The following is a 25,381-nucleotide window of genomic DNA, read 5'->3' as shown; positions in this document are numbered from 1 at the left end:
CTATCTCCCCAAGTTTGTTCAAATTCATATCCATTGAGCTGGCAATACAATCTAATCATCTCATCCTCTGTTGTTCCCTTCTCCTTTTGCCTTCAATCAATGTTCCGGGATATGTCTGGTGATGTAAAATGGCAGCATTTGCATCAATTGATCCTAACAGTGAGTGCAAAGGATAGTCTTCTTGTAACTCTGACTTCTCTTCATAGCTGTAAAGGAGCCCTCTACTTCATGTATTCTCTAAACCTGCTAGGTGATAACTAGGGTATGTGAGATGTGAAACTTACCAGAAAGAACCCTGAAGGGAGTGAGGAGAGCCACTTCAGTTCTCAGCTCTGCCACTGACTCTGTGTGTCTTTAGCCATTTCCTTTACTTCTCAGGACTTTGGCTTCCTTTTTTGGCTTCCTTTTTGCAATAATGATGGGCAGGGTTTGGGGGAGTGAATTCATTCTGGTTTCTGGTATTTCATGATTTTGTGGGCTTTTTTCTTGCAGTCAATTGTAAATAAAACTGAGTTGGAAAGAATGATTGGGGAAGAGGAAATGTTCAGTGTTTTAAGTTTTCCATTAAAAATGGACCTCTGTGCAAGGTGGAAAATATTAACTGGTTTGTCCTACAATGAAACAAATGAATGGAGAGGAGCTTTGCTATTACAAACCAGCACTGATGTTGCTGAAATTGGGATGACCTCGAAGAAGTACAGGAACCTCTAAATTAGGTTGAGATATTTCAGAATCTCTTCACTTACCTGTCCACACTCATTACAGTCATGATGGCAGTACAGGCAAACTGGTTACAGCTATCCAGGGATGTGATGGTCCTGCCGAGAGGCCCCCCAAACACCCACTGTCCTCCTTGGGCCCACTGGTGAATAAGAAATGGCATTCCAATGATATGGACCAGACCAGCCACAGCCAGGCTGCAGATAAAAATGTCAGGAATCGTTTTTTTCCTGGACCCAAAAGACATGGAGGGAAAGCTGAGGATTGACATTGAGAGGGCACGCCTTCAGTTTATGCCATCTGTTAACAGATTTTTCAACTGCTAAACTTAAGTTTAAAAGTTAAAAGGAAACCACCACATATGCACATATGAATGCCTTGTCTTGTGTATATTCAAACGTTTTAAACTATTTGTTTGATAACTGCCTGCCGTGGTTTAAAAATATGTCTACAAATCAAATTCTTTGATATTGCTTTCAGGAGGGCATGGCCTAATTCCCTCCCTTTGAGTGTGGGTTGAACTTAATAACTCACTTTTAGTGAATAGGATGTGGTGGAATGGACAGTAATGGCATTCAAAATTTGGACATAAAGGCATGGAGGGGTATTCTCCTTGCTATCTCTTGGATTGCTTTCCCTGGGGGAAGCCAGCTGCCATCTTGTGAGATAATTCAAGTATCACTATAAAGAGGTCCACGTGGAAAGGAACTGAGGCCTCCTGCCAACAACCAGCACCAGCTTGCCAGATCTGTAAGGGAGCTACCTGGGAATGGATGCTCCAGTCCCAGCCAAGCCTTTGGATAGTCATCTAAAGATGCACAGCTCGACTGCAACAGCAAGAGAGACCCTGAGCCAGAGTCACCCAGCTAGGCTGTTCTTGACCCTCAAAACTGTGTAAGATAAAAATGTTGATTGTTTTAAGCCACTAAGTTTTTTTTTTTTTAATACCACGTTTATTTAAGAATGCATTCCAGTATCAAATGACAAAGTTCAACAATGCAAAATTGAAATTATTTTTGCACCAACCTAATAACGTTCAGTTCAGTTCAGTTCAGTCGCTCAGTCGTGTCCGACTCTTTGCGACCCCATGAATTGCAGCACTCCAGGCCTCCCTGTCCATGGTAATACATATGTTTCAGTGCTCCTCTCTCAGTTCTTCCCACCCTCTCCTTCCCCCGCTGTATCCATTAGCCCATTCTCCATGTCTACATCTCCACTGCTGCCTCGAAGATAGGTTCGTCAGTACCGTCTTCCTAAATTCCATACACAATATTTATCTTTCTCTTTCTGATTTACTTCACTCTGTATAATATGCTCTAAGTTCATCTAGCTCATTAGAACGGACTCAAATGTATTCCTTTTTATGGCTGTGATGTTCCATTGTGTGTATGTATGTATATATATATACACACCACAACCTCTTTATTTATTAATCTGTCAATGGACATCTAGATTGCTTCCATGTCTTAGCTATTGTAAATAGTGCTACAATGAACATTGGAGTACATGTGTCTTTTTCAGTTATGGTTTCTTCAGAGTATATGCCCCATAGTGGGATTGTTGTCATATGGTAGTTTTATTCCTAGCTTCTTAAGGAGTCTTCATACTGTTCTCCATAGTAAGCCACTAAGTTTTGAAGTAATTTCTACACAGCATCAAATTATACCAACTCTAAACTCACTCATGCAATAGACTGTCTTCACCTATCCCTAGCATCAAATACAGCTAAACAGGAAAAATAAATGTTTCCACTGTGCAATGTGATTCTCTTCCCCTCCACTGAAGCTGTTAAGTTCAAATCTGAACTGAAGCCATTGTTAAAAAAATTTCAACCATGACTTAGAAATATTCCAATAAAATCTAACTCAGAGAAAAGCCTATTAATTAAGACCTTGAAATGCAGACAGTGTAGAGAAGACATATGAAATGACTGAACTGGTGGAGGGCACTGAGAGAGATCTCCTCTCTCCTGTTTGGGGAAATGAAGGCAAAAGAATTTTCTGAGAGCAGAAATTTTAATGTAAAATTCACTTGATCCCTATCATCAGAGTTGGGACATTCAGTAATAAAAATATATCATCTTTATCTGGGAGATATTATTCATTAATTCAACAAATATTTTATTGAACACCAGTTATTTTTCAGGCATAATATTGTGCTTTGGGCTGCAAAGCTAAATAACCTATAAACCCTAATATCAAGAAGCTTATAGTCTAGACATAGGTAAATAAATGATGACTTTACAATGTTATGAAGGAGCACCTAAAAATAGTCTCTCCTCTCTCCTCTGGGGTTGGTCAAGGCATATTTCTTGGAAGAAGTGGCATATGTACTGAGAACATATAAAGATTTAAATAGCACAGAGGAATTGGCCTTAAGATTATACCACAATTACTAGTTCACTCTGGATCTGGTGCTATTGCTCTGTTGTTTGAAAGCTAGTGGGTATCTTTGTTATTCAGGGACTGCAAATTCCACAGCCTGTGAACTTTATGTCTAAGCCATCAAAGCCTCATGTGAGGCATCAGTCAGGGCAGGCCCTGGCCCCACACACCATGTGAAGAAGTTTCTGCCATCAAATCCTTACTCAGCAACACACTCTGGACATTGTTGAGTGACTCATATCAGAAAAACCAAGAAGAAGAGTGTTGAGGAAAAGATCATGTCAACCAAAAGAGCTGCTAAGTGGCTGTTCTTGGTCTCTGCTCCTTTGTCCTCTCCAGGTCTTCCTCCAGAAGAAGAGTCAGTCGGGAGGAACCGACACTAGAGGTCAGTTGGAAAAAAAAAAAAAAAACAGAAACACAATAATATAAAATCCAATAAATCTTAGTCTGTTAAGTAGATGTTATTTGAATTGGGATATAACCCATAAGTGGTTGCATAGGTCTGAATTGCAGCAATTAGACTTGTTACCCTTGCTCTCCTTTAGACAGGTGCCCAACATTGACTGATTAGGAGTTATGGTAATTCCCTTGTTGAGGATGGTGCAGGTCATTACCTGGCAATTCAAAAGAATTAAACTGTTTCTAGATGACACTGTCTATAGCAAAAGAGAATTCTGAAGCAAGTAATATATTTATCTGGTCATAGATACTAGGGCAACAAGTATAACAGATTCTATTATTGCTTTTTGTTTTTTACTGAAAGTAATAACATACAAATTAAAAGTAATTAAATAGGAATGGTAAATTTTCTAAGTATTTAACTTCTATTTTCTTTTTAGGTCTAATTAATTTTCAGATTTCCTGTTGCCAGACTTCATTAGATTTCTGTTTCTTACGAACCAAACATTAAAAATAAAAAGATGTAAACCAATGATCATTTCAGCTAACACATTTTCCATATGGTTAATATGACTGTGTCTAAACATGATGATAAACAAAGGTATACCACAATACCACGAAATAAATGATATTGTTGTTGTTGTTCAGTTGCTCAGTCATGCCTGACTCTTGCCACCCCCTGGCCTGCAGCACGTCAGGCTTCCCTGTCCTTCACTGTCTCCCAGAGTTTGCTCAAACTCACGTCCAATGAGTCATGGATGCCATCCAACCATCTCATCCTCTGTCACCCTCTTCTCCTGCCTTTAGTCTTTTCCAGCATCAGGGTCATTTCCAGTGAGTCAGTTCTTCACATCAGTTGGCCAAAGGATTGGAGCTTCAGCTTCAGCATCAGTCCTTTCAATGAATATTCAGGGTTGATTTCCTTTAAGATTGACTGGTTTGATCTCCTTGCAGTCCAAGGGACTCTCAAAAGTCTTCTCCAGTACCACAATTTGAAAGAATCAATTCTTTGGTGCTCAACCTTCTTTATTGTCCAGCTCTCACATCCATACATGATTACTGGAAAAACCATACCTTTGACTATATGGACTTTTGTTGGCAAAGTAATATCTCTGCTTTTTAATACACTGTCTAGGTTTATCATAGCTTTTCTTCCAAGGAGCACATATCTTTTAATTTCATGACTGCAGTCATGATATAGTTGTTACAAATCATACTTTGGAAGAATATTTAATCAAATGGGAAAATGAAAGTGAAAATGTTAGTTGTTCAGACATGTCTGACTGTTTGCGACCCAATGGACTATAGCTTGCTAAGCTCTGCTGTCCTTGGGACTTCCCAGGCAGGATTGGAGTGGATTGGCATTCCCTCCTCCACGGATCTTCCCAACTCAGAGATCTAACCTGGGTCTCCTGCACTGCAGGCAGATTCTTTACTGTCTGAGCCACAGGGAAGCCCAAATGGGAAAATACTTATTGAGTAAAAAAAACATCAACTATGTAACTGGTTATGACCCCAAACTTATTTAAATATTAGTTTAAAAGTACACTGAAATAGTATGTCTGAGTAATCACAGTTATTATCTGTTTGGTAGTAGTTATATGATTGATTTTTGACTTATTTATATGTTTAATGTATAAGAGAAATTCTATTAAAGACATGTTTTCTTTTTGCAGCCAGAAATAACCATATATCAGTTCAGTTCAGTTGCTCAGTCATGTCCGACTCTTTGCGACACCATGGACTATAGCACGCCAGGCCTCCCTGTCCATCACCAACTCCCAGAGTTTACTCAAACTCATGTCCATTGAGTCGGTGATGCCATCCAACCATCTCATCCTCTGCCATCCCCTTCTCCTCCTGCCCTCAATCTTTCCCAGCATCAGGGTCTTTTCAAATGAGTTAGTTCTTTGCATCAGGTGGCCAAAGTATTGGAGTTCCAGCTTCAGCATCAGTCCTTCCAATGAATATTCAGGACTGATACTGGTTGGATCTCCTTGCTGTCCAAGGGACTCTCAAGAGTCTTCGTCAACACCATGGTTCAAAAGAATCAGTGCTCTAGCACTCAGCTTTCTTTATAGTCCAACTCTCACATCCATACATGACTACTAGAAAAACCATAGCTTTGACTAGACGGACCTTTGTTGGCAAAGTAATGTCTCTGCTTTTTAATGTGCTGTCTAGTTTGGTCATAACTTTTCTTAGAAGGAGCAAGTGTCTTTTAATTTCATGGCTACAGTCACCATCGGCAGTGATTTTGGAGCCCCCCAAAATAAAGTCTGTCACTGTTTCCACTGTTTTCCCATCTATTTGCCATGAAGTTATGGGACCAGATGCCATGATCTTAGTTTTCTGAATGTTGAGTCTTAAGCCAAATTTTTCACTCTCCTCTTTCACTTTCATCAAGAGGTTCTTTACTTCCTCTTTGCTTTCTGCCATAAGAGTGGTGTCATCTGCATTTCTGAGGTTATTGATATTTCTCCCAGAAATCCTGATTCCAGCTTGTGCTTCATCCAGTCCAGCATTTCTCATGATGTACTCTGCATATAAGTTAAATAAGCCGGATGATCACATACAGCCTTGATGTACTCGTTTCCCGATTTGGAACCAGTCTGTTGTTCAAAGTCTAGTTCTAACTGTTGGTTCTTGACCTGCATACAGATTTCTCAGGAGGTAAGGTGGTCTGGTATTTCCATCTCTTGAAGAATTTTCCACAATTTGTTGTGATGTACAGAGTCAAAGGCTTTTGCATAGTCAATAAAGCAGAAATAGATGTTTTTCTGGAACTCTCTTGCTTTTTCAATGATCCAGTGGATAATGGCAATTTGATTTCTGGTTCCTCTGCCTTTTCTAAACTTGAACATCTGGAAGTTCACGGTTCATGTACTGTTGAAGCCTGACTTGGAGAATTTTGAGCATTACTTTACTAGCTTGTGAGATGAGTACAATTGTGTGGTAGTTTGAGCATTCTTTGGCATTGCCTTTCTTTGAGATTGGTATGAAAACTGACCTTTTCCAGTCCTGTGGCCACTGCTGAGTTTTCCAAACTTGCTGGCATATTGAGTGCAGCACTTTCACAGCATCATCTTTCAGGATTTGAAATCACTCAACTGGAATTCCATCACCTCCACTAGCTTTGTTCGTAGTGATGCTTTGTAAGGCCCACTTGACTTCACATTCTAGGATGTCTGGCTCTAGGTCAGTGATCACACCATTATGATTATCTGGGTCATGAAGATCTTTTTTGTACAGTTCTTCTGTGTATTCTTGCCACCTCTTCTTAATATCTTCTGCTTCTGCTAGGTGTCCTTGCTAACTGGCATTTGGTTTATTTGGCCAATAGTAAGCACTGTTGGAGGGAAATTGGAGGGTGAGAAGAGAGGATAGGCAGGGTATTTCCTTCCCCTTTGTGTTGTTGGCATCTGTGGCAGTGGCTGCCTCCCTCCCATGGCTCCACCTCCTCCCCTGCAGGCTCTGTTCCTTGGGCCCAAATCCCACTGTGGTTGCAGCCCCCCACCAGGCAGCCCACATTTCCAGGATTTGTTAAGCCACTTTTTTTCCCCTCCATCCAGCCTAGGGCCAGAAAGGGGTGGTGGCCTTGGGGTAGCTTTCTAATTTTGTTTATCTCTGAGTTGACTCACCAGTCCCTGTTTGGCATTTAACTCTCATTGAATTAAATTCCTACTGTTAGTGTAAAATTGAGTCAGAGGGCCAGAAGGGGATGCTATCATGCTCTGCAGTAGCAGAGCTTGAAGAGAAGAAAGACTTCCTCTTCTTGCCTAGCAAAAGCTTAGCTAATGAGAGACTGTTCTTCCCCTGTTAGATGGGTCTTGCCCACGGCTTGCCATAGCTGCAGATCCCAAATTGCTGTACTTTGATGAGCCTGAGTAAACTCCACTTTTGCTGGAGAAATAACTGGCCGTCCATTTGTTTTGAGATCAGCATGAGCCAACTCCAATGGATTAGCAGTGATTTCATAAAGAGCTGAGTTGGAAAAGAATTTTGAGTCATCACACAGGCACTAGGAAAGGACAGACCTGTGTGATTAGAGATGACTGCCAAGGATGGGAGAATTTAGAGCACAGTGACATATTTGCTAACTCTGCATAAAGAGAACCTAATTGGAAATTCTAGTTTCATTTCTGTGCCATTTATTATGTCCTTGGGGGAAGACATTTAACCCCTTTAAGTTCCAGAGTTGTCTTGATGCGTTGGACCATAGCAACGAGGGTCTCCAACCATCTTTCCAGTTCATTTAAACAGATGTGGCTGTGAGGTTCATAGCATCTAAACCTATCATTACGTGTGCAGCATGGGTGGGGGTCAACCCCAACAACAGCTTACACATGGCTGATACTCGGAGAGCAGTAGAGGGCTGGGTCAGAGGGGCTTTAGTTATTATTTCAGCTGAGTGGGGAAAAGGAGGAGGCTTGTTTTAAGCATTTCCCATCTTTGTCTTAACAACTGGAATTCCATCACTGGGCCATTAGTATTCCTTCAGGAACACTCACTATCCTTCTTGTAACCTCTGTGTAAAATGTAGACATCACTGCGGGGAGGTGGTTAAAAAGTGAGATGTTTCAGTAATTCATGATTAAGTGTAAATTAGTTGACTTGACAGCCAGTCGAGGGCAGGGGATGACAGAATGGGAACATTTTATTTATAGGGAGACAAAGCATTCTTGAGAGAGTCTCTGCCCACTGGGTAACAGTCTGTCAGTAGACAGGAGAAGGATGTGTTCAGGACATTGAGGGAGGTGGGGGAGGACCATAGAGAAAAATGGCATCTCCTTTATTGAAGTAGTTCCCCAGGACCCACTGTGGCTATGGAGAATAGTTGAGTAATGCGGCTGAGTTCATAAGTCCCTCTCCCAAGAATAAAAGGGGAAAGTCTTATGTTATAATTGGCCCAATTTTCCTCCTACATTTTTTAATCTGGCTCCCTTTTGACCTGCTATGCATTTAAAATATGACAGACCAATAATGATCTGGCCTTATTACTTTATACTTACACACCTAAAGCACAAATCAATTAGTTTTTAAGAAAGCCACATTAGATATCTTATTCCAGAAGCTCCATCTTCTTTAAATCTATTATTTTCATACATGTTTGTAGTCTTCCATTGGCAAAATCAGAAGTTAGGTTATTTCTTGCTTCCTAGTGTCACTAATGATCTGGCTATTCTATTCAATCTCTTCTGATACAATGTTTATCATAATTGAGAAAGTTCTAAATCTTCTTTAAGTGTATCCATTTCTCCTTATTTTTAGCATAGTACTACTAATATTTAGTGTGGTCTTTAATTGAGCTATCTTCTGTTAAGAAGGTAACAAGTAAAACATCATGGCAAAGCAGGATTAAAAACATTAATGCAAACTGCCTTAACAATTTTGGAGATTAATTAACAAAAACTGTTAAATTTTAAGCCAAAAATATTAAAACTAATCTACTTTCAAATGACTTTGGACTGATTAATAAATTTTTGGAGAAAAGTTTACAAAGAAAAATATTAACAATTTAGCAATAAAAATAAAAACTAAGTTGCCTTCAAATGATTTTTGAACAAGTAAAAGATTTATCTTAAAAGCTCTATTAATATATGTCTTCTCACATGTTATCTATAAAATGATGATATGAAGAAGTAATAGATTTTTCACAATCATTGCAAATAGTTTGTAAGGATGACAGCTCAGGTTTTCCTTCTTTCCTTTTTTTTTTTTTTCAGTTTAATGGCAGTTTACTTACTGAGAATCTGTTTCTAGGAATTACAGCTCAATACTGACTTTAAGAAGAGTTCACATTCCAAATTTCTTCTTTTTGCCAGGTTGGTCTCCATGTGAGTGGATGGAATCAGATCTATTGTCTATTGGTGTAATTTGAGAGGGACTAAGAAATTTCTCTGGCTCCAAATATTTCTTGAATTGCTTGTCATGGGGCCTGAATTTCACTCGAGTCTTTGCAAATAAAAGTTATCTGTAAAAATGCAACCATTTCTGGAGGACTAACACCTTATAAGAGTTTGGTTTCTCAACTGTGGGACCAAGGCTCCAGAGGCATGAGGCACAGAATTTGTATGCTTAGGAGTGAGTGAAAGTTGCTCAGTCATGTCTGACTCTGTGATACCCATGGACTATTCAGTCCATAGAATTCTCCAGACCAGAATAGTGGAGTAGGTAGCCTTTCCCTTCTCCAAGGGATCTTCCCAAACCCAGGGATTGAACCTAGGTCTCCCTCATTGCAGGTGGATTCTTTACCAGCAGAGCAACTAGGGAAGCCTAAGAATACTGGAGTGGGTATCCTATCCTTTTTCCAATGGATCTTCCCAACCCAGGAATCAAACTGGGGTCTCCCTCATTGCAGGTGGATTCTTTACCAGCTGAGCTACCAGGAGATCTTTAGGACAGGATGGCAGAAATTCTGAGGGGCATGAGGAAAGATGGAAGGAGAAGTGGTCAGGTACAACTGGCAAACAGAGTGAGCTGGAAACCGCACCCCCACCCCAGGTCTCTATTAACTTTCTTTCATTTAAAAAATTTTATTTATTTACTTATTTTTGGCTGTGCTGGGTCTTTGTTGCTTTGCCCAGATTTTCTCTAGTTGCAGGGAGTTGGGGCTACTGTTCATTGTGGTGCTCAGGCTACTCAAAGTGGCTTCTCGTTGCAGAGCGTGGGCTCTAGGGCTCCTGAGCTTCAGTAGTTGTGGGGCACCAGCTTGGTGGTTGGAGCTTGTGGGCTCTAGAGTGTGGTTCAGTAGTTGTGGTACATGGGCTTAGTTGCCTCGAGGCAGGTGGAATCTTCCTGGACCAGGGATCAAACCCGTGTCCCCTGCATTGGCAGGCAGATTCTTATCCACTGTACCACCAGGAAAGTCCTCTGACTATTAACTTTCTACTCCATGCTATTGCCTCCTTAAAGTTTTCTGAGACTATTTGATTACTTTCTTTTCCCTTCCTGGAACTTATTATTTGAACCATCTTTCCCCCTCCCATTTGATTGTTCTTAATACCTTGTATTCTTTTTCAAATGGCTTCATGTATTTGCACCTTATCTCCTCCACTAAATCGTGAACTTTTAGAGACAGATGCTGCCATATTTCTTTGGTATTTACATAACACTTATAAAAGTGCTGGGCATGCAGCAGGTATTTAGTAATACATATTGAGTTGAACTGCTTCCAGAACTTAAGAAATAATTTTAAATGCTTGATATTCACAAATGGTTTTACAGGACACAATAAGGAATGCCTGAATTTACTAGAAGTAGAATTCCAGTATACCAAATAAACCTTCAATTATGGATGGTATAAAAATACCATTGATATACAATATTTAACTACAGAGATAATGAGAATAAAATTTGAAAGTGGCCTGGCTGATAAGAAGCCGAATGGGGAAAGTGACTAGTGATGGGCTTTCTTAGGGATAGTGTCATTCGTATTACCATCCCCAGGGCTGCTCTTGTTTTCAGTTGGTCCTGTGAGGATTCTTCCATGCACATGGGAAATCCAACCATCTTTGTAGATTTAATGATAGTTTTGATGATTTGTTTCATGTGCACTGCCTGTGTACTATGTCCCTTCACTTGTGCCTGACTCTTTGCGACCCTATAGACTGTAACTCTCCAGGCTCCTTTGTTCATGGGATTCTTCAGGCAAGAATACTGGAGTGGGGTTGCCATTTCCTTCTCCAGTTTGTAGTCGCAGGACAAGGGCTCAGTCCTTGCGGTTCCCGGGCTCTAGAGCACAGGCTCGATAGTTGTGACACATGGGCTTAGTTGCTCCACAGCTTGTGTGATCTTCCCGAACCGGGGTTGGAACCCATGTCTCCTGCATTGGCAGGCGGATTCTTTACCACTGAGGCACAAGGGAAGCCCTAAAATTGTTTTATAATATATAAATAAGGACAAAAAGATTGAAGGCAGGAGGAGAAGGGGACAACAGAGGATGAGATGGTTGTATGCCATCACTGACTCAATGGACATGATCGTGAGTAAACTCCGGGAGTTGGTGATGGACAGGGAGGCCTGACATGCTGCAGTGCATGGGGTCACAAAGAGTCGGACATGACTGAGTGACTGAACTGAACTGAACTGAACTGAGGACAAAAATCTTTTAAAATGGTGGCTATAAGCATGATCATAGACCAGGACAAAAAAGTTTTAACATCTTGTATGTACTAAAACAAGTAAAACTTAAATGTGAAAATAATCAATAGAGCAAAGATAATCATGTAATAATGTGGCATGTGTATGCAAACTCTAAATCCATTTTCTGAAGCTGGTAGAGAGCAAGTACAGTGGTCCCTCTATATCCACAAGGGATCATTTCTAGGACAGCCACTGCCCTGACCCCCCATACCAACATCCAAAGATGCTCAAGTCCCTCACATAAAATGGTGCCGTGTTCTTTATAACCAACACACATTCTCCCTAATACATTGAATCATCTCTAGATTACTTATAGTACCTAATGCTATGAAAATACTATGTAAACAGTATTAAATACAATGTAAATGCTATGGAAGTAGCTGCCAGAGCACGGTCAATTCAAGTTTTGCTTTTTTTGAACTTTCTGGAATTTTTTTCAAGATATTTTTGAAATTGCTTGAATCTGCAGGTGTGGGACCTGCAGATACTGAGCCCATGGATATCGGGGGCCAACTGTAACTTGTTCTTCATGCTCCAAGTTAAACCTTATGCTGTAGGTTTGAGAGGAAGCAGGAAATTAGCTGAATTAGGTGGGGATTGTGACAGAAAGGCAGGAGGTGATAGGGGGCAGATGCCTCTCAGCTTGGCCCACACGGGTGGTCTGTATTGTAGGGAATAGCCCACCATGCATGACTGCTTGAATGTTTGGGTGATTGGGATAGTCTCTCTCTTGCCCAAATGAGTGCAGAAGAGTCTCTCTTACCAGCCAAACCAGATCAGCCTCTTAGGCTGGCAACTCTTATTGCCAGAAAATAAAATAGTTGCCTTGAAACAGTTTCAATCCTTGCCTGGGCTCTGCTGCCTGAGATTCAGAGTTAATTTGTCTGGGGGAAAAACTGTGTGTTAGGATTTTTAAAAGCTCCATCATGGTTCTAATGTGTGGCTAAGAATAAGAAGTGCTGCTCTAAAAACTGACTGACTCAGCAGTCAGCATTGGCCTAGGTTTCTTCATTTTGATATTTGTGACTCAGCATTTACTTGATGAAAATATTTACATGATGAAAATATCTATAGATCCTCTTTAAGTATCTTAAACAAATGTTTCCAAAATCTGATTTCATTAGGAAAAATTCTACAAGGGAGAAAGGATTCATTTAGGAAGTATAGAACGAAGTTAATTATGGAAACGAAAAAGAAACCCTTAGCTTATTATAGTGAATACAATGAGGATGTTGCCAACCAGCCCTGTTGAACAGAGAATCCCAACCATGGAAGGAAGGATGACAGTATCCACCATGCTGAGGGTTTGATACGCAAACTCTCCATTCCATGATTTGTTCAAAAGTTCAGCAGAGGTGTTACAACAGGATGTAACATCCTGTTACAAAAGGATGAGTGAAATAAATTCATTGTCCATGAACCCCCAGTAGTTAAAGCTGTGAAGGAATAGGATGTGATTTATTTAATGAAATTTTGAGGTAATTCCTTCCATATAAGTTTTTGTTAATTCCACAAATATTTATTGGGGCTTTCTTTGCACCAAGAACTCATGCAACATAAGATTCCAGGGTGAGTATGATTGCTTCCTGTCCATATGATGTGATGAATTACCAGAGGAGATATGGAAACAGTAAATTATTGAACAGTATACCAGGATAGTGTGTACGTGTTCTCCACCTGATTGTAGTACATGCTTCAGTCACAGCTAATATTTACTCAGGACACACTGGTGCTGGTTGTTTACAGCTGGCATCTGTTCTTATTGACTTGCACGTCAGTCATATTGGCTAGAACCCCCACAGTGCCTAGGTTGTTAAGTATATCTTCTCTTATCTCTGATAAAAATGAATGGGAGACTCCAACTCTGATTGCTTAGAAAAGCAGTGGGATAAGACTTCCCAAGATGATTCCTGGCCTGTCTTGAGGGATGGGGAAGAGTTAGATCAGTAAAGGACAGTGTGGGAAGGGAAGTGTTGTAGTAATTCAGGGGACCATGTTCAAAGAAGAATTATGGCACGGAAAAAATGTCCAGCTACCAACCTGAAAATAAAAAGTAAACAAACAAAACCAATGGAGCCATGAAATTGTTTGGTTGGTCAACCATCTTGATAAAAGACATTAAAAAAATGCCATCTAAGTGTTATTTCTGGTAATAGTAAACTAACTCAGATTAACTCTCTCACTGAAAGAAATAAAATATTATGAGCAAAATGTATATATGGGTGTGTGTGTGTGTGTACACAGCAATTTAAAAATATTCAAGATCTGAAAAATTAGTGGCCCCTCCTTGGCTAGTTTTTAGATGAGATCCAGTAACTGCAAGGTAAGAGGAATATTGAATCATCAAGGCTATCTTTCTCCAGAAGGTGCTTAATGCCACAACAATTTGAGCTCTGGTTGAATGTCTGTATTTTGTCCAGAGGGACGTCAAGGCTCTCAGCCTATTGAAGGTGGGGAAGTTTGCAGAAGAACCCTTCTTCTGAGCTGGAGCCCCAGGGGCAATGTCCTTAGCTATGAATGAACCTGATTTACATTTTTCTTTCTTACCTCCACAACCATTGGGAACTCTGAGAGCTGCCTTGGTGACTTTGGAATGGAGAGGAGAGAGAGAAGGAAAAGAAAAGCAGATTTCACTGGGAAGCTCCAGAAGAATCCTTGCAGATTTAGACCATGAGTGGGCAGGCCATGGACTCTCAAGGCTTGAACTTAATATTAGGTGGTCCAGGTCTGCAAAGCCCCCTAGATACCGGGTAGATAGAAATGCAGATCCTTTTTAAAGGGAAAAACAGGTATCCTAAGGTATCAGAAAATCCTCAAAATATTTTTGAGGGCAATGACCAGCAAGCATGCAAAGACACAAGCATTGCTTATATGCTGATTTAAATGCATTCAAGACTTAAATGTAAGACCATACTATAAAACTAAAAGAAGAAAACACAGGGAAAATGTCCATTGACACTTGTCTGGGCTATGATTTTTTGGACATGACGTCAAAATGAAGGAACAAATGCAAAAATAAACAAATGGGGCTATATCAAAGTAAAAAGAGTCTGTACAACAAAAGAAATAATCAGCAAAATCAAAAGATAACCTACTGAATGGGAGAAAATATTTTCAAACCAGCCATCTGATAAGTGATTTATATCCAAAATACATAAGGAACTTATACAACTCACTAGCAAAATACAAGCAATCTAGTTGGCTCGGATGGTAAAGAATCTGCCTCCAATGTGGGAGACCTGGGTTTGATCCCTGGGTTGGGAAGATCCCCTGGAGGAGGGCATGTCAAACTACTCCAGTATTCTTGCGTGGAGAATCCCCATGGACAGAGGAGCCTGATGCACTACAGTCCATGGGGTTGCAAACAGTCAGACACGACTGAGCGACTAAGCACAAAGGAGTTGAATAGACATTTTTTTCCGAAGGAGACAGACAAATGGCCAACAGGTATATGACAAGATGTCAACAAAACTGTCAGGAAAATGCAAATCAAACTACAATGAGTTATTTTCTCATATCTGTTTGGATGGCCATTATAAAAAAAGAAAAGAACAAGGGTCAAAGATGTGGAAAAAAGTGAATCATTTTGCACTATTTGTAGGAATGTAAATTAGTGCAACTACTATGGAAATCAGAATGGACTTTCCTCAAAAAATTAAAAACTAGAACTACTAGTTTTAATGTACCACTCCTGGGATACATCTGAAAGAAATGAATCAGTTCAGTCAGTCAGTTCAGTTGCTCAGTCGTGTCCGACTCTTTGCGACCCCGTGAATCGCAGCACGCCAGGCCTCCCTGTCCATCACCAACTCCCGGAGTTTACCCACACTCATGTCCATTGAGTCAGCGATGCCATCCAGCCATCTCATCCTCTGTGGTCCCCTTCTCCTCCTGCCCCCAATCCCTCCCAGCATCAGGGTCTGAATACATCAGTATCATAAGATACGTGTACTCCTATGTTCATTGTAGCATTATTTACATTTGCCAAGACATAGAGATAGTCTCAGTGTGCACTGACAGGAAAAAGAAAATGTGATACACAAACACACAGGAATAATATTGAGCCATAAAAAAGAGTGAAATCTTGTCTTTTGTGATAACATGGATGAGCCTCAAGGGCATTGTGCTAAGTGAAATAAGATGGGAAGGACAAAGACTGTATGTTCTCATCTACAAGTGGAATCTAAAAATGCTGATCTTATAGAAACAGAGAGTAAAATGATGGTTACCAGAAGTGATAAATTGACATAATGAAATATTGTACAGCACTAGAAGGGAACTGATACAATATATAACAGATACAATATATACAGACACAATAACATGAATGAATCTAACAATTTAAGATTGGGTGAAAAGCAAAAGTTCATATAGTATGATTCCATTTAGGTAGAATTTTAAAACACAGGCAAAACTAATCTACATCGTTCAGTTCCATTCAGTCGCTCAGTCATGTTCAACTCTTTGTGACCCCATGAACCGCAGCACACCAGGCCTCCCTGTCCATCACCAACTCTTGGAGTTCACCCAAATCCATGTCCATTGAGTCGGTGATGCCATCCAACCATCTCATCCTCTGTCGTCCCCCTTCTCCTCCTGCCCTCAATCTTTCCCAGCATCAGGGTCTTTTCAAATGAGTCAGCTCTTTGCATCAGGTGGCCAAAGTATTGGAGTTTCAGCTTCAACATCAGTCCCTCCAATGAACACCCAGGACTGATCTCCTTTAGGATGGACTGGTTGGGTCTCCTTGCAGTCCAAGGGACTCTCAAGAGTCTTCTCCAACACCACAGTTCAAAAGCATCAATTCTTCAGCGCTCAGCTTTCTTTATAGTATTATTAGGGATACATATTTGTTGTTGTTCAGTTGCTCAGTCATGTCCAGCTCTTTGTGACCCCATAGACTGCAGCACGCCAGGCCTCCCTGTCCTTTGCCATCTCCGGAAGTTTGCTCAAACCCATATCCAGAGAGTCGGTGATGCCATCCAACCATCTTGTCCTCTGTTGTCCCCTTCTCCTCCTGCCTTCAATCTTTCCCAACATCAGAGTCTTTTTCAATGAGTTGGCTCTTCATATCAGGTGGCCAAACTATTGGAGCTTCAGCTTCAGCATCACTCCTTCCAATGAAAATTCAGGACTGATTTCCTTTAGGATAGACTGGTTGGATCTCCTTGCAGTCAAAGGGACTCTCAAGAGTCTTCTCCAACACCACAGTTTAAAAGCATCAATTCTTTGGTGCTTAGCCTTCTTTATGACCCAACTTTCACATCCTTACATGACTACTGGAAAAACCGTAGCTTTGACTATATGGACTTTTGTTGGCAAAGTGTTGTCTCTGCTTTTTAATATGCTGTCTAGGTTGGTCATAGATTTTCTTCCAAGGAGCAGGCGACTTTTAATTTCGTGGCTATAATTGCCATCTGCTGTGATTTTGGAGCCCAAGAAAATAAAGTCTGTCACTGTTTCCCCATCTATTCGCCATGAAGTGATGCAACAGGATGCCATGATCTTAGTTTTCTGAATGTCAAGTTTTAAGCCAGCTTTTACACTCTCTTCTTTCACCTTTGTCAAGAGGCTCTTCAATTCCTCTTTGCTTTCTGCCATAAGGGTGGTGTCATCTGCATATCTGAGATTATTGATATTTCTCCCAGAAGTCTTGATTCCAACTTGTGCTTCTTCCAGCCCAGTGTTTCTCATGATGTACTCTGCATATAAGTTAAATAAGCAGGATGACCACATATAGCCTTGATGTACTCCTTTCCTGATTTGGAACCAGTCTGTTGTTCCATGTCCAGTTCTAACTGTTGCTTCTTGACCTGCATACACGTTTCTTAGGAGGCAGGTCAGGTGATCTGGTATTCCCATCTCTTTAATAATTTTCCACAGATGCATATAATAACAGTAAAAATATAAAGAAAAGCAAAGAAGTGATAACTGGAAAAGTCAGATTGATGATCACCGCTAAAGAGAGGGTTTTATATATGGCTCTGCAGGTAATATTGATAGTAAAAAATAGTTTTTACAAAGCAGTCTGACATCGACCATGTAGTTTCAAGGCAATAACCTAAATTTATGTTCATTCTTCTTTTTTAATGTTAGTACCTATTTTCATCTTAATTTTCCCACTTTTCTATTCAGTTACTTCAAACTTTAAAAATCAGCTAATATAAATGTTAACTTTATGCTTTTGTTATGCTGAAATTTGATGCCTAAATATATGCAAAAACTTAGCAAAAGAAGTATTTTCAGGCAAAACAGTTATATATGACTGACTGAACTCTGAAAAATATCATGCAGAAAAACAATCACACTCAGTGACCTCATGTTGTCTTTAAAACAACAAACGTGGCTATTTGAAAAAGTCTAGATGATTAGTTTATTTCAGTTTTCATTCTGTTATTAGGTCATGAAAAAATATGATGTTTAAGAGTGATTTGAGGAGATACACAGAAATCTAGCGTTCAAGATAAGAGGTGAAAATTTAACTTTTATGACAACTTCTTTTTAGCATTTTCACAAAGTTAAAAAAGAAAATATGGATTATATATTGAAATTAATAGGCTTGGCAAACATATGTACTTTTGGAAACAGTGATTTAAGTTTAAGACATATGCAAACTTTTTCCAATGAATTATGTATAGCATATCCATCATCTCCCAAATCATTTATGTATTTCAATATCTCTCCTCCAAATAGAATCTACAGGAATGTAACTCCCCAAGTTTTAGCCAACATTCACACTGTGTGTTTCCAAGACTAACAGTCTCACATCTAAAATTTGGGAGTGTAATGTATATGTCTATACATTAATTTTTTAAAACATTTAACAAATGTTAAAAATGTTAGTGACAACTCCTGGGCTATTTAAATCTCAACGCAAATCTCTTCATCTTCACCCTTCTATCTCTCTGTACCTCTTGCTTTATTTTATCTCCCAGCTCTCAGCTTCTCTGAGGAAGACAGGGACTTCAGAGAGTGGGGAAGGAAGTTATCTATGAAATAATACTATGTGTAGAAAGAGCTCTGAAAGTAAACTCCAACCTTTCATCTAAAATTTTCACTCATATCAGTAAAAATCTGACAGAGTAAAAGCCCTGGTATCTTGGCTGTGACTGTTTTCCTGTTGTCAATCAAAACCCAATACTTAGCATCTGCTGTAAATGTTAGAATTCTAAGTAAAGGCAAATTGATGCATTTGTGAAAATTCTAAGTAAAATTTTGTGAATGCGTCATATTTTTAAGAAATTTGTTACTTGATCAATTCACTTAATTTCAAACTTCAGAAATGCATCAGTTGAATAATAAATTCATGTCAAGGAAAATAATCCCCTTGTTCTTCATCTTGTCTTGTTAGCTATTGCAGGTGGTGGCCTGCTTGCCCCCCAGTTATATGACAGCCAAACATGAAAAGCTAGTGTCCAGTAATATTTAGTGTTTCACAAGGTTCACAAAGTAACATATACTTATATTCCTGTCCTTAATAGACACTACTCATTAGTTAAATATATAGGAAGAAAATATGAATTCACTGATGGCTGGTAAATATTAGCTGTTAAAAACTTTTAAGCATTATTTTTAAATTGTTCATATTTTAAATATTATTAATATTTACTCAAGAGGTTATTTTAAAGACCTTTTTATATAAACAGTGTCTCAATTGTTAAATATGATTTCATTATATCTAAGGGCCATTTTTATCCAGGTCAGCTCCCTCTAATATTACAACAAAAGCCAATGCTTAAGGAATTCCCTGGCAGTCCAGTGGCTAAGACTCCATGTTTCCACCGCAAGGGACTTGGGTCCTATCCCCTGTCAGGGAACTAAGATCCTGCATGCTACATGGTGCAACTAAAAAAAAAAAAAAAAAAAAAAAGTCAATGCTTAAATAAGACTAACTTAATAAAAACTGTTTTGCAGGAAACACCCTGCACTATCCTTGTCTTTCTTCACGTGGTACCTCTGGAGTGACTCCATCCACCCAGGTAATCAATACTTTCCCTTGAAACTTTTCTGGGTAGAAAATTTTCTCATTTATTAAATTGCAAGTTTTGATACTGACTTGGAATATAACCCCAGAAAACTGGTCTTAAGTAGTTGAGAATGTCATTTTGTAAGAAGATTTTTTTTTTCTTAAAAAAAAAAAAAAGGAAATTTATGCTTGTGAGGTTGGTGTTAAAAGAAGACTGACAGTGTCAGTTTAATGTATTCTGATACACATCGTTCATCTATATACACTGACACCTTCATACATACACAATTTATTCATGATGACTAGGACAAGCAAAAGGAGGAATGAGTTTCAAGGAAATTAGACTTTTTTAAAGAAAAAAGAAAGTGTTAAGAAGTCTGAAAAGTGATAAGAATATGTACATGGCAAAGAGGAGCATGATGTGGAGAATAAATCAGAAGAACAGATGATGAGGTTATTTACATCTGAATGACAGTTTCACACAATTTTGATTATTTTTAGAAATAAATCCTGAAATAATAATCCTCAACTATTTTTCAGTAACCATAGTCATGAATCTAATGAACCAGGTTTATGGCTACCTGTTACTATTTTCAAGTTAAATATCAGAAAAAAATCAGCTGGGGGAAAAAAATCTGCTGCTAACAAGTCATAAAATCATTAAGAATGCTTCAATAGCCACAAAGCACAAAATAAAACAATTGTATATACCTGCCTCCACCCCATCCATATACACATGCACACATACCTATGAGGTCCAGGGTGTAGATTTTCTCTCTAAGTTGTGGCCCAACTAACTGGGAGATCTCATTATTTTTCACCTCATTCACTCATCTCCTCCAATTCTACTGAACCTGTGTTTGGGCAATCTCTATTTTAATGATTAGGTATGTTCAAATTTAAGTCATCCATTCACTCATTACATTACAGTGTCTATAGCAAAGAACAAAACCAATAAGATTTCTTCTTCCTGGAGTTACATCCTAATATTTAAGGGTTTATGGTTATATAAATTGTACTGCGTTCTGCCACTTGCAACGTGTAACTTCGGTTGAGGAATCTAAGCCTCAGTTTCCCCCTTGGTAAAAGAGTAATAAGAACAGTACCTATCTCAAAGTATGGGGGAAACTGAGACTTAGATAATTTTTTGACAGATGGGAGTGAAGTGACTTGGGGAAGGAGAGAGTCTCTAATTTGGAGAAAGGTACATGTAGGCTAATAGTCCTGGACCCCCTTGGAAGATTCCTAGCTCAAAAGACTTCCTATATGTTGCCTTCATTGAGGACAGGAGTCATGTTTTGTTGTAGTGTTGTAGTGTTTCTCAGCCATGTCTGACTCTTTGCGACCCCATGGAGTGTAGCCCACCAGGCTCCTCTGTTCATGGAATTCTCCAGGCAAGAATACTGGAGTGGATTGCCATTTCCTCCTCCAGGGGATCTTCCCAATCCAGTGATTAAACCCAGGTCTCTGGCATGGCAGGTGATTCTATACTGTCTGAGCTACCAGGGAAGCCCTACGTCGAGGGGAGGGTGTTTCATTTACTTTGTAGTCATCATAGGTTTATATATTTATAAAAACATTTTTTGACCGGTGGTAGTAGAGTATCTTATTTTAATAGAACCAGCATATTATATTCATTTTCTGACAGATGGGAGTGAAGTGACTTGGGGAAGGAGAGAATCTCTAATTTGGAGAAAGGTACATATAGGCTAATAGTCCTGGACCCCCTAGGAAGATTCCTAGCTCAAAAGACTTCCTACACATTGCCTTCACTGAGGACAGGAGTCATGTTTTCTTCATCATTTTTTCCCTATCACCTAATATAGTAGCACAGTATGCATGTGAAATTGACCTTTCCCTAGCACCTCAGCAGCCACTAGCTACATGTGGCTTATTGAACACATGAAAAATGGCTTGTCTGAATTGAGATGCACTGTAAATATAGACTATACACAACATTTTGAATTTGACTAAATATAAAAAAATAAATCAGTGCCTTAATTACAAGTTTATGTTGACTACATATGGAAATGATCATTTTTATATAGTGATTAAATAAAATATATTATTAAAATTAATCTTACCTGTTCGTTTTGGCTTTCTAAATGTGGCTCCTAGAAAATTTATAATTACATATGTGGTTTGCCTTGGTTGCTCATTTTTCTGTTGGACAGAGCTGCCTTAGAATGCTGATTAGAGAAAATGTCCTTGATAACACACAATAATTATTTATATTGCTATTAATTTAAAATTTCATTAGTATAATTCTAACCCATCTCATATCCTTTTTAGCTTGCCTCAGTTTATCTCTTATTTCATATGCTTTTAAAGGATTATATGGGGTATAATCCTAAATAAGATTAAAGAAGAAAATTTCTGAAAAATTTATATTCCTTCTTGGCAAAAACAGTTAAATTAAAAAATATATTTCCAGAATATTGGAAATAAAAGCAAAAATAAACAAATGGGACCTAATTAACCTTAAAAGCTTCTGCACATCAAAGGAAACTATTAGCAAGGTGAAAAGACAGCCTTCAGAATGGGAGAAAATAATAGCAAATGAAGCAACTGACAAACAACTAATCTCAAAAATATACAAGCAACTCCTACAGCTCAACTCCAGAAAAATAAATGACCCAATCAAAAAATGGGCCAAAGAACTAAATAGACATTTCTCCAAAGAAGACATACAGATGGCTAACAAACACACGAAAAGATGCTCAACATCACTCATTATCAGAGAAATGCAAATCAAAACCACTATGAGGTACCATTTCACACCAGTCAGAATGGCTGCGATCCAAAAGTCTACAAGTAATAAATGCTGGAGAGGGTGTGGAGAAAAGGGAACCCTCTTACACTGTTGGTGGGAATGCAAACTAGTACAGCCACTATGGAGAACAGTGTGGAGATTCCTTAAAAAACTGGAAATAGAACTGCCTTATGATCCAGCAATCCCACTGCTGGGCATACACACTGAGGAAACCAGAAGGGAAAGAGACACGTGTACCCCAATGTTCATCACAGCACTGTTTATAATAGCCAGGACATGGAAGCAACCTAGATGTCCATCAGCAGATGAATGGATAAGAAAGCAGTGGTACATATACACAATGGAGTATTACTCAGCCATTAAAAAGAATACATTTGAATCAGTTCTAATGAGGTGGATGAAACTGGAGCCTATTATACAGAGTGAAGTAAGCCAGAAGGAAAAACATCAATACAGTATACTAATGCATATATATGGAATTTAGAAAGATGGTAACAATAACCCTGTGTACGAGACAGCAAAAGAGACACTGATGTATAGAGCAGTCTTTTGGACTCTGTGGGAGAGGGAGAGGGTGGGATGATTTGGGAGAATGACATTGAAACACGTAAAATATCATGTAAGAAACGAGATGCCAGTCCAGGTTCGATGCACGATACTGGATGCTTCGGGCTAGTGCACTGGGACAACCCAGAGGGATGGTATGGGGAGGGAGGGAGGAGGGTCTAGGATGGGGAACACATGTATACCTGTGGCGGATTCATTTTGATATTTGGCAAAACTAATACAATTATATAAAGTTTAAAAATAAAATAAAAAAATAAAAAATAAAATAAAATAATATATTGTAAAAAAAAATATATATATATACATTTTTTAATCACTTGACTCTTTGCCTACCTAATCTATAAGCTTTTTATTTTAAGAAGAGAGTCTGTTGCTGAAAATCTGCTAGCGTTAAATAGTCTCATATGAATATAGTGGCTATGTTTGGTACATATTTTGATTAATTTGATAATTTCAATTTATATACTGATTATTATGTTTTATTGTTTGTCTATAAATTAATGAGAAAGTAAGCATTCTAAAAGCACACTGGCAAGCTTTATTCAATCAACTGTGGAGCTTTGTTAAATACTAGTTTCCAGGTGTATGAGTTTCCTCAGTACCACAAACTCTCCCACACGGGTGAGTGAGATGGACCAAAGGAAGGTCAGTATACTCCATCATCCTCTACTAAATCTGAACCGTTCTCATGCTAAGGAGAGGTCACCTTACCTGGGAACATCTGATTGTCAGGGCTGGGCAGGGCACACTGAAACAGGTTGCTTTTGTATGGAAGTGCATGGGTATATTTGTATGTATGTTTGTGTGTGTGTTTATTGCAATCAGTTATCATGCCAAATACTTGGATCTGTGATCCAGCTATTTCACTTGAATATACAGAAAGAGTTAAGAGCTTTATTAATTAAATAAGATGTACCCAAGTTATTCTGAAATTTAATGAAATACAGCTGTTACTGTGATGCATGGTAATTAGCTCTAAGTCACAGGAAATTTGTAAAAGACTGTCACTGTGTCAACATTAATTTTTACACAATTGAATCCAATTTTTAAAAACTTCTCTATAAAGTCTTCCCTGCATCAGAATCATTCTCTCTCTCCCTCTCCATCTCCTCCCTTTCCATTTCCTTCTGCCCTTTCCAAAGAGAGAGACCCCCGAGTCTGCCTAAGCGTCTCCAGTCATCTACCCTCTCAGGCTTCCCAACCTAGGCAGGGGAATCCCTACACTCTGCAGACCTTGAAGACATGCTTAGTTTGGGCCTTAGATGTGCATCTGCTGCTATATTTCAAGGGATCTTTTTTTTTTTTTTTAATTTTTACTGGGCTTTAGGGGATGGGATAGGGAATACCTCCTTAAGTTATGCCCCACTAGGAAGATGTCCATTCTAACTTTCCTGGGATAACTTTCAGAGCTTTTTCTTTTTCTTGGAGCTGCTGCTCTTGGGGGCAGTAGCCTCTTCAGGTCCACTGTTGAGTGGCTCCTCCTTGGAAGACACTTTCTGCTTTTCCTTGGGGACCTTTTGTTTTCTGACTCATTAGGGTCACTAACTGGTTCTTCTTTGGGAAAAGATTTCTTCCTCTTGGGAAGACTTCCAGTGCAAGCTGTCTCTTCAAGATCACTACTAACTAGCTCTTCCTTGGAAAAAGATTTCTTTTTCTTGGGTTTGGAAAAAGAGACAGATGGGTCTTTCATTCCATTCTCCTGAGGAGCCTCTTGGGGCTTTTACTTTTTCTTCTTTTTGAGTCTTTCACTTGTCTCCTCACTCTCCTCCGGGGCACTACTATTTTCTGAAGAAGCCAGGGCAATTGCAGCCAGCCTTTTCAAACTTCTTCAGGCGTTTCTTCTCCTGTTTCTCAAGCTTCCTAGTAATCTCAGCAGCCACTTCCTCTGCCTGAACCATTGCCTCCTTCATGACATCCAGATTCTTTCGGGGAATCTCTCCAGTCTCATGGAAGGACAGCTGCGCCTCAACTTGTTCTCGAAGCTTCTCCCCCAAAACACTGGTGGGCACCTCAGAGAAGCAATCGATTCGTGAGACAATACTGCATTTGTTTGCCAAGTATCGGGAGATGTGGCCTTTGTTCTTGGCAGCTGCTCAGCCAATGAAGGTAGAGTGGAAAAATGAGTCCGTATTTTGGGGTGTTAGCCCTTGTCTTCAAGGCTCTGGAAACTTGGTCCCTTTGCTGGACCCAGGAAATCACTCAGACACCAGGACTGGTCAAGGGATCTTTATAACATCCCCGATTCTGTTAGCATGGGATAGAAAGAAGAAACCCAGGTATGGTGTGAAAAGGTGGTACCCAGGGAGAAAAAGGATACCTGTCAGTGGTTCTGGAACCCTAGCATTTGGGGTTCCCTAGCATTTGACCCCTAGTTTGGGGTCAGAGGAATGAGAGAGTGTAGACATGGAGACAGAGGACGGGGAGAGA

The 25,381-nt window shown here is 39.4% G+C and overlaps 1 protein-coding gene across 1 annotated transcript in view; it reads right to left on the bottom strand.

Moving 5' to 3' along the window:
- Window positions 1-25,381, bottom strand: part of MCHR2 (melanin concentrating hormone receptor 2) — a 38,811-nt gene that overhangs the window by 10,858 nt on the left and 2,572 nt on the right. Inside the window, 4 exon segments of the mRNA XM_061428630.1 lie at window positions 747-957; window positions 12,855-13,026; window positions 21,887-21,964; window positions 24,769-25,043. Coding sequence (XP_061284614.1) covers window positions 747-957; window positions 12,855-13,026; window positions 21,887-21,964; window positions 24,769-25,043 — 736 coding nt within the window.

The sequence above is a fragment of the Bos javanicus genome, chromosome 9 (assembly GCF_032452875.1).
Source record: "Bos javanicus breed banteng chromosome 9, ARS-OSU_banteng_1.0, whole genome shotgun sequence".
Lineage (NCBI taxonomy): Eukaryota > Metazoa > Chordata > Mammalia > Artiodactyla > Bovidae > Bos > Bos javanicus.
This window is presented reverse-complemented; position numbering and strand designations above follow the sequence as displayed.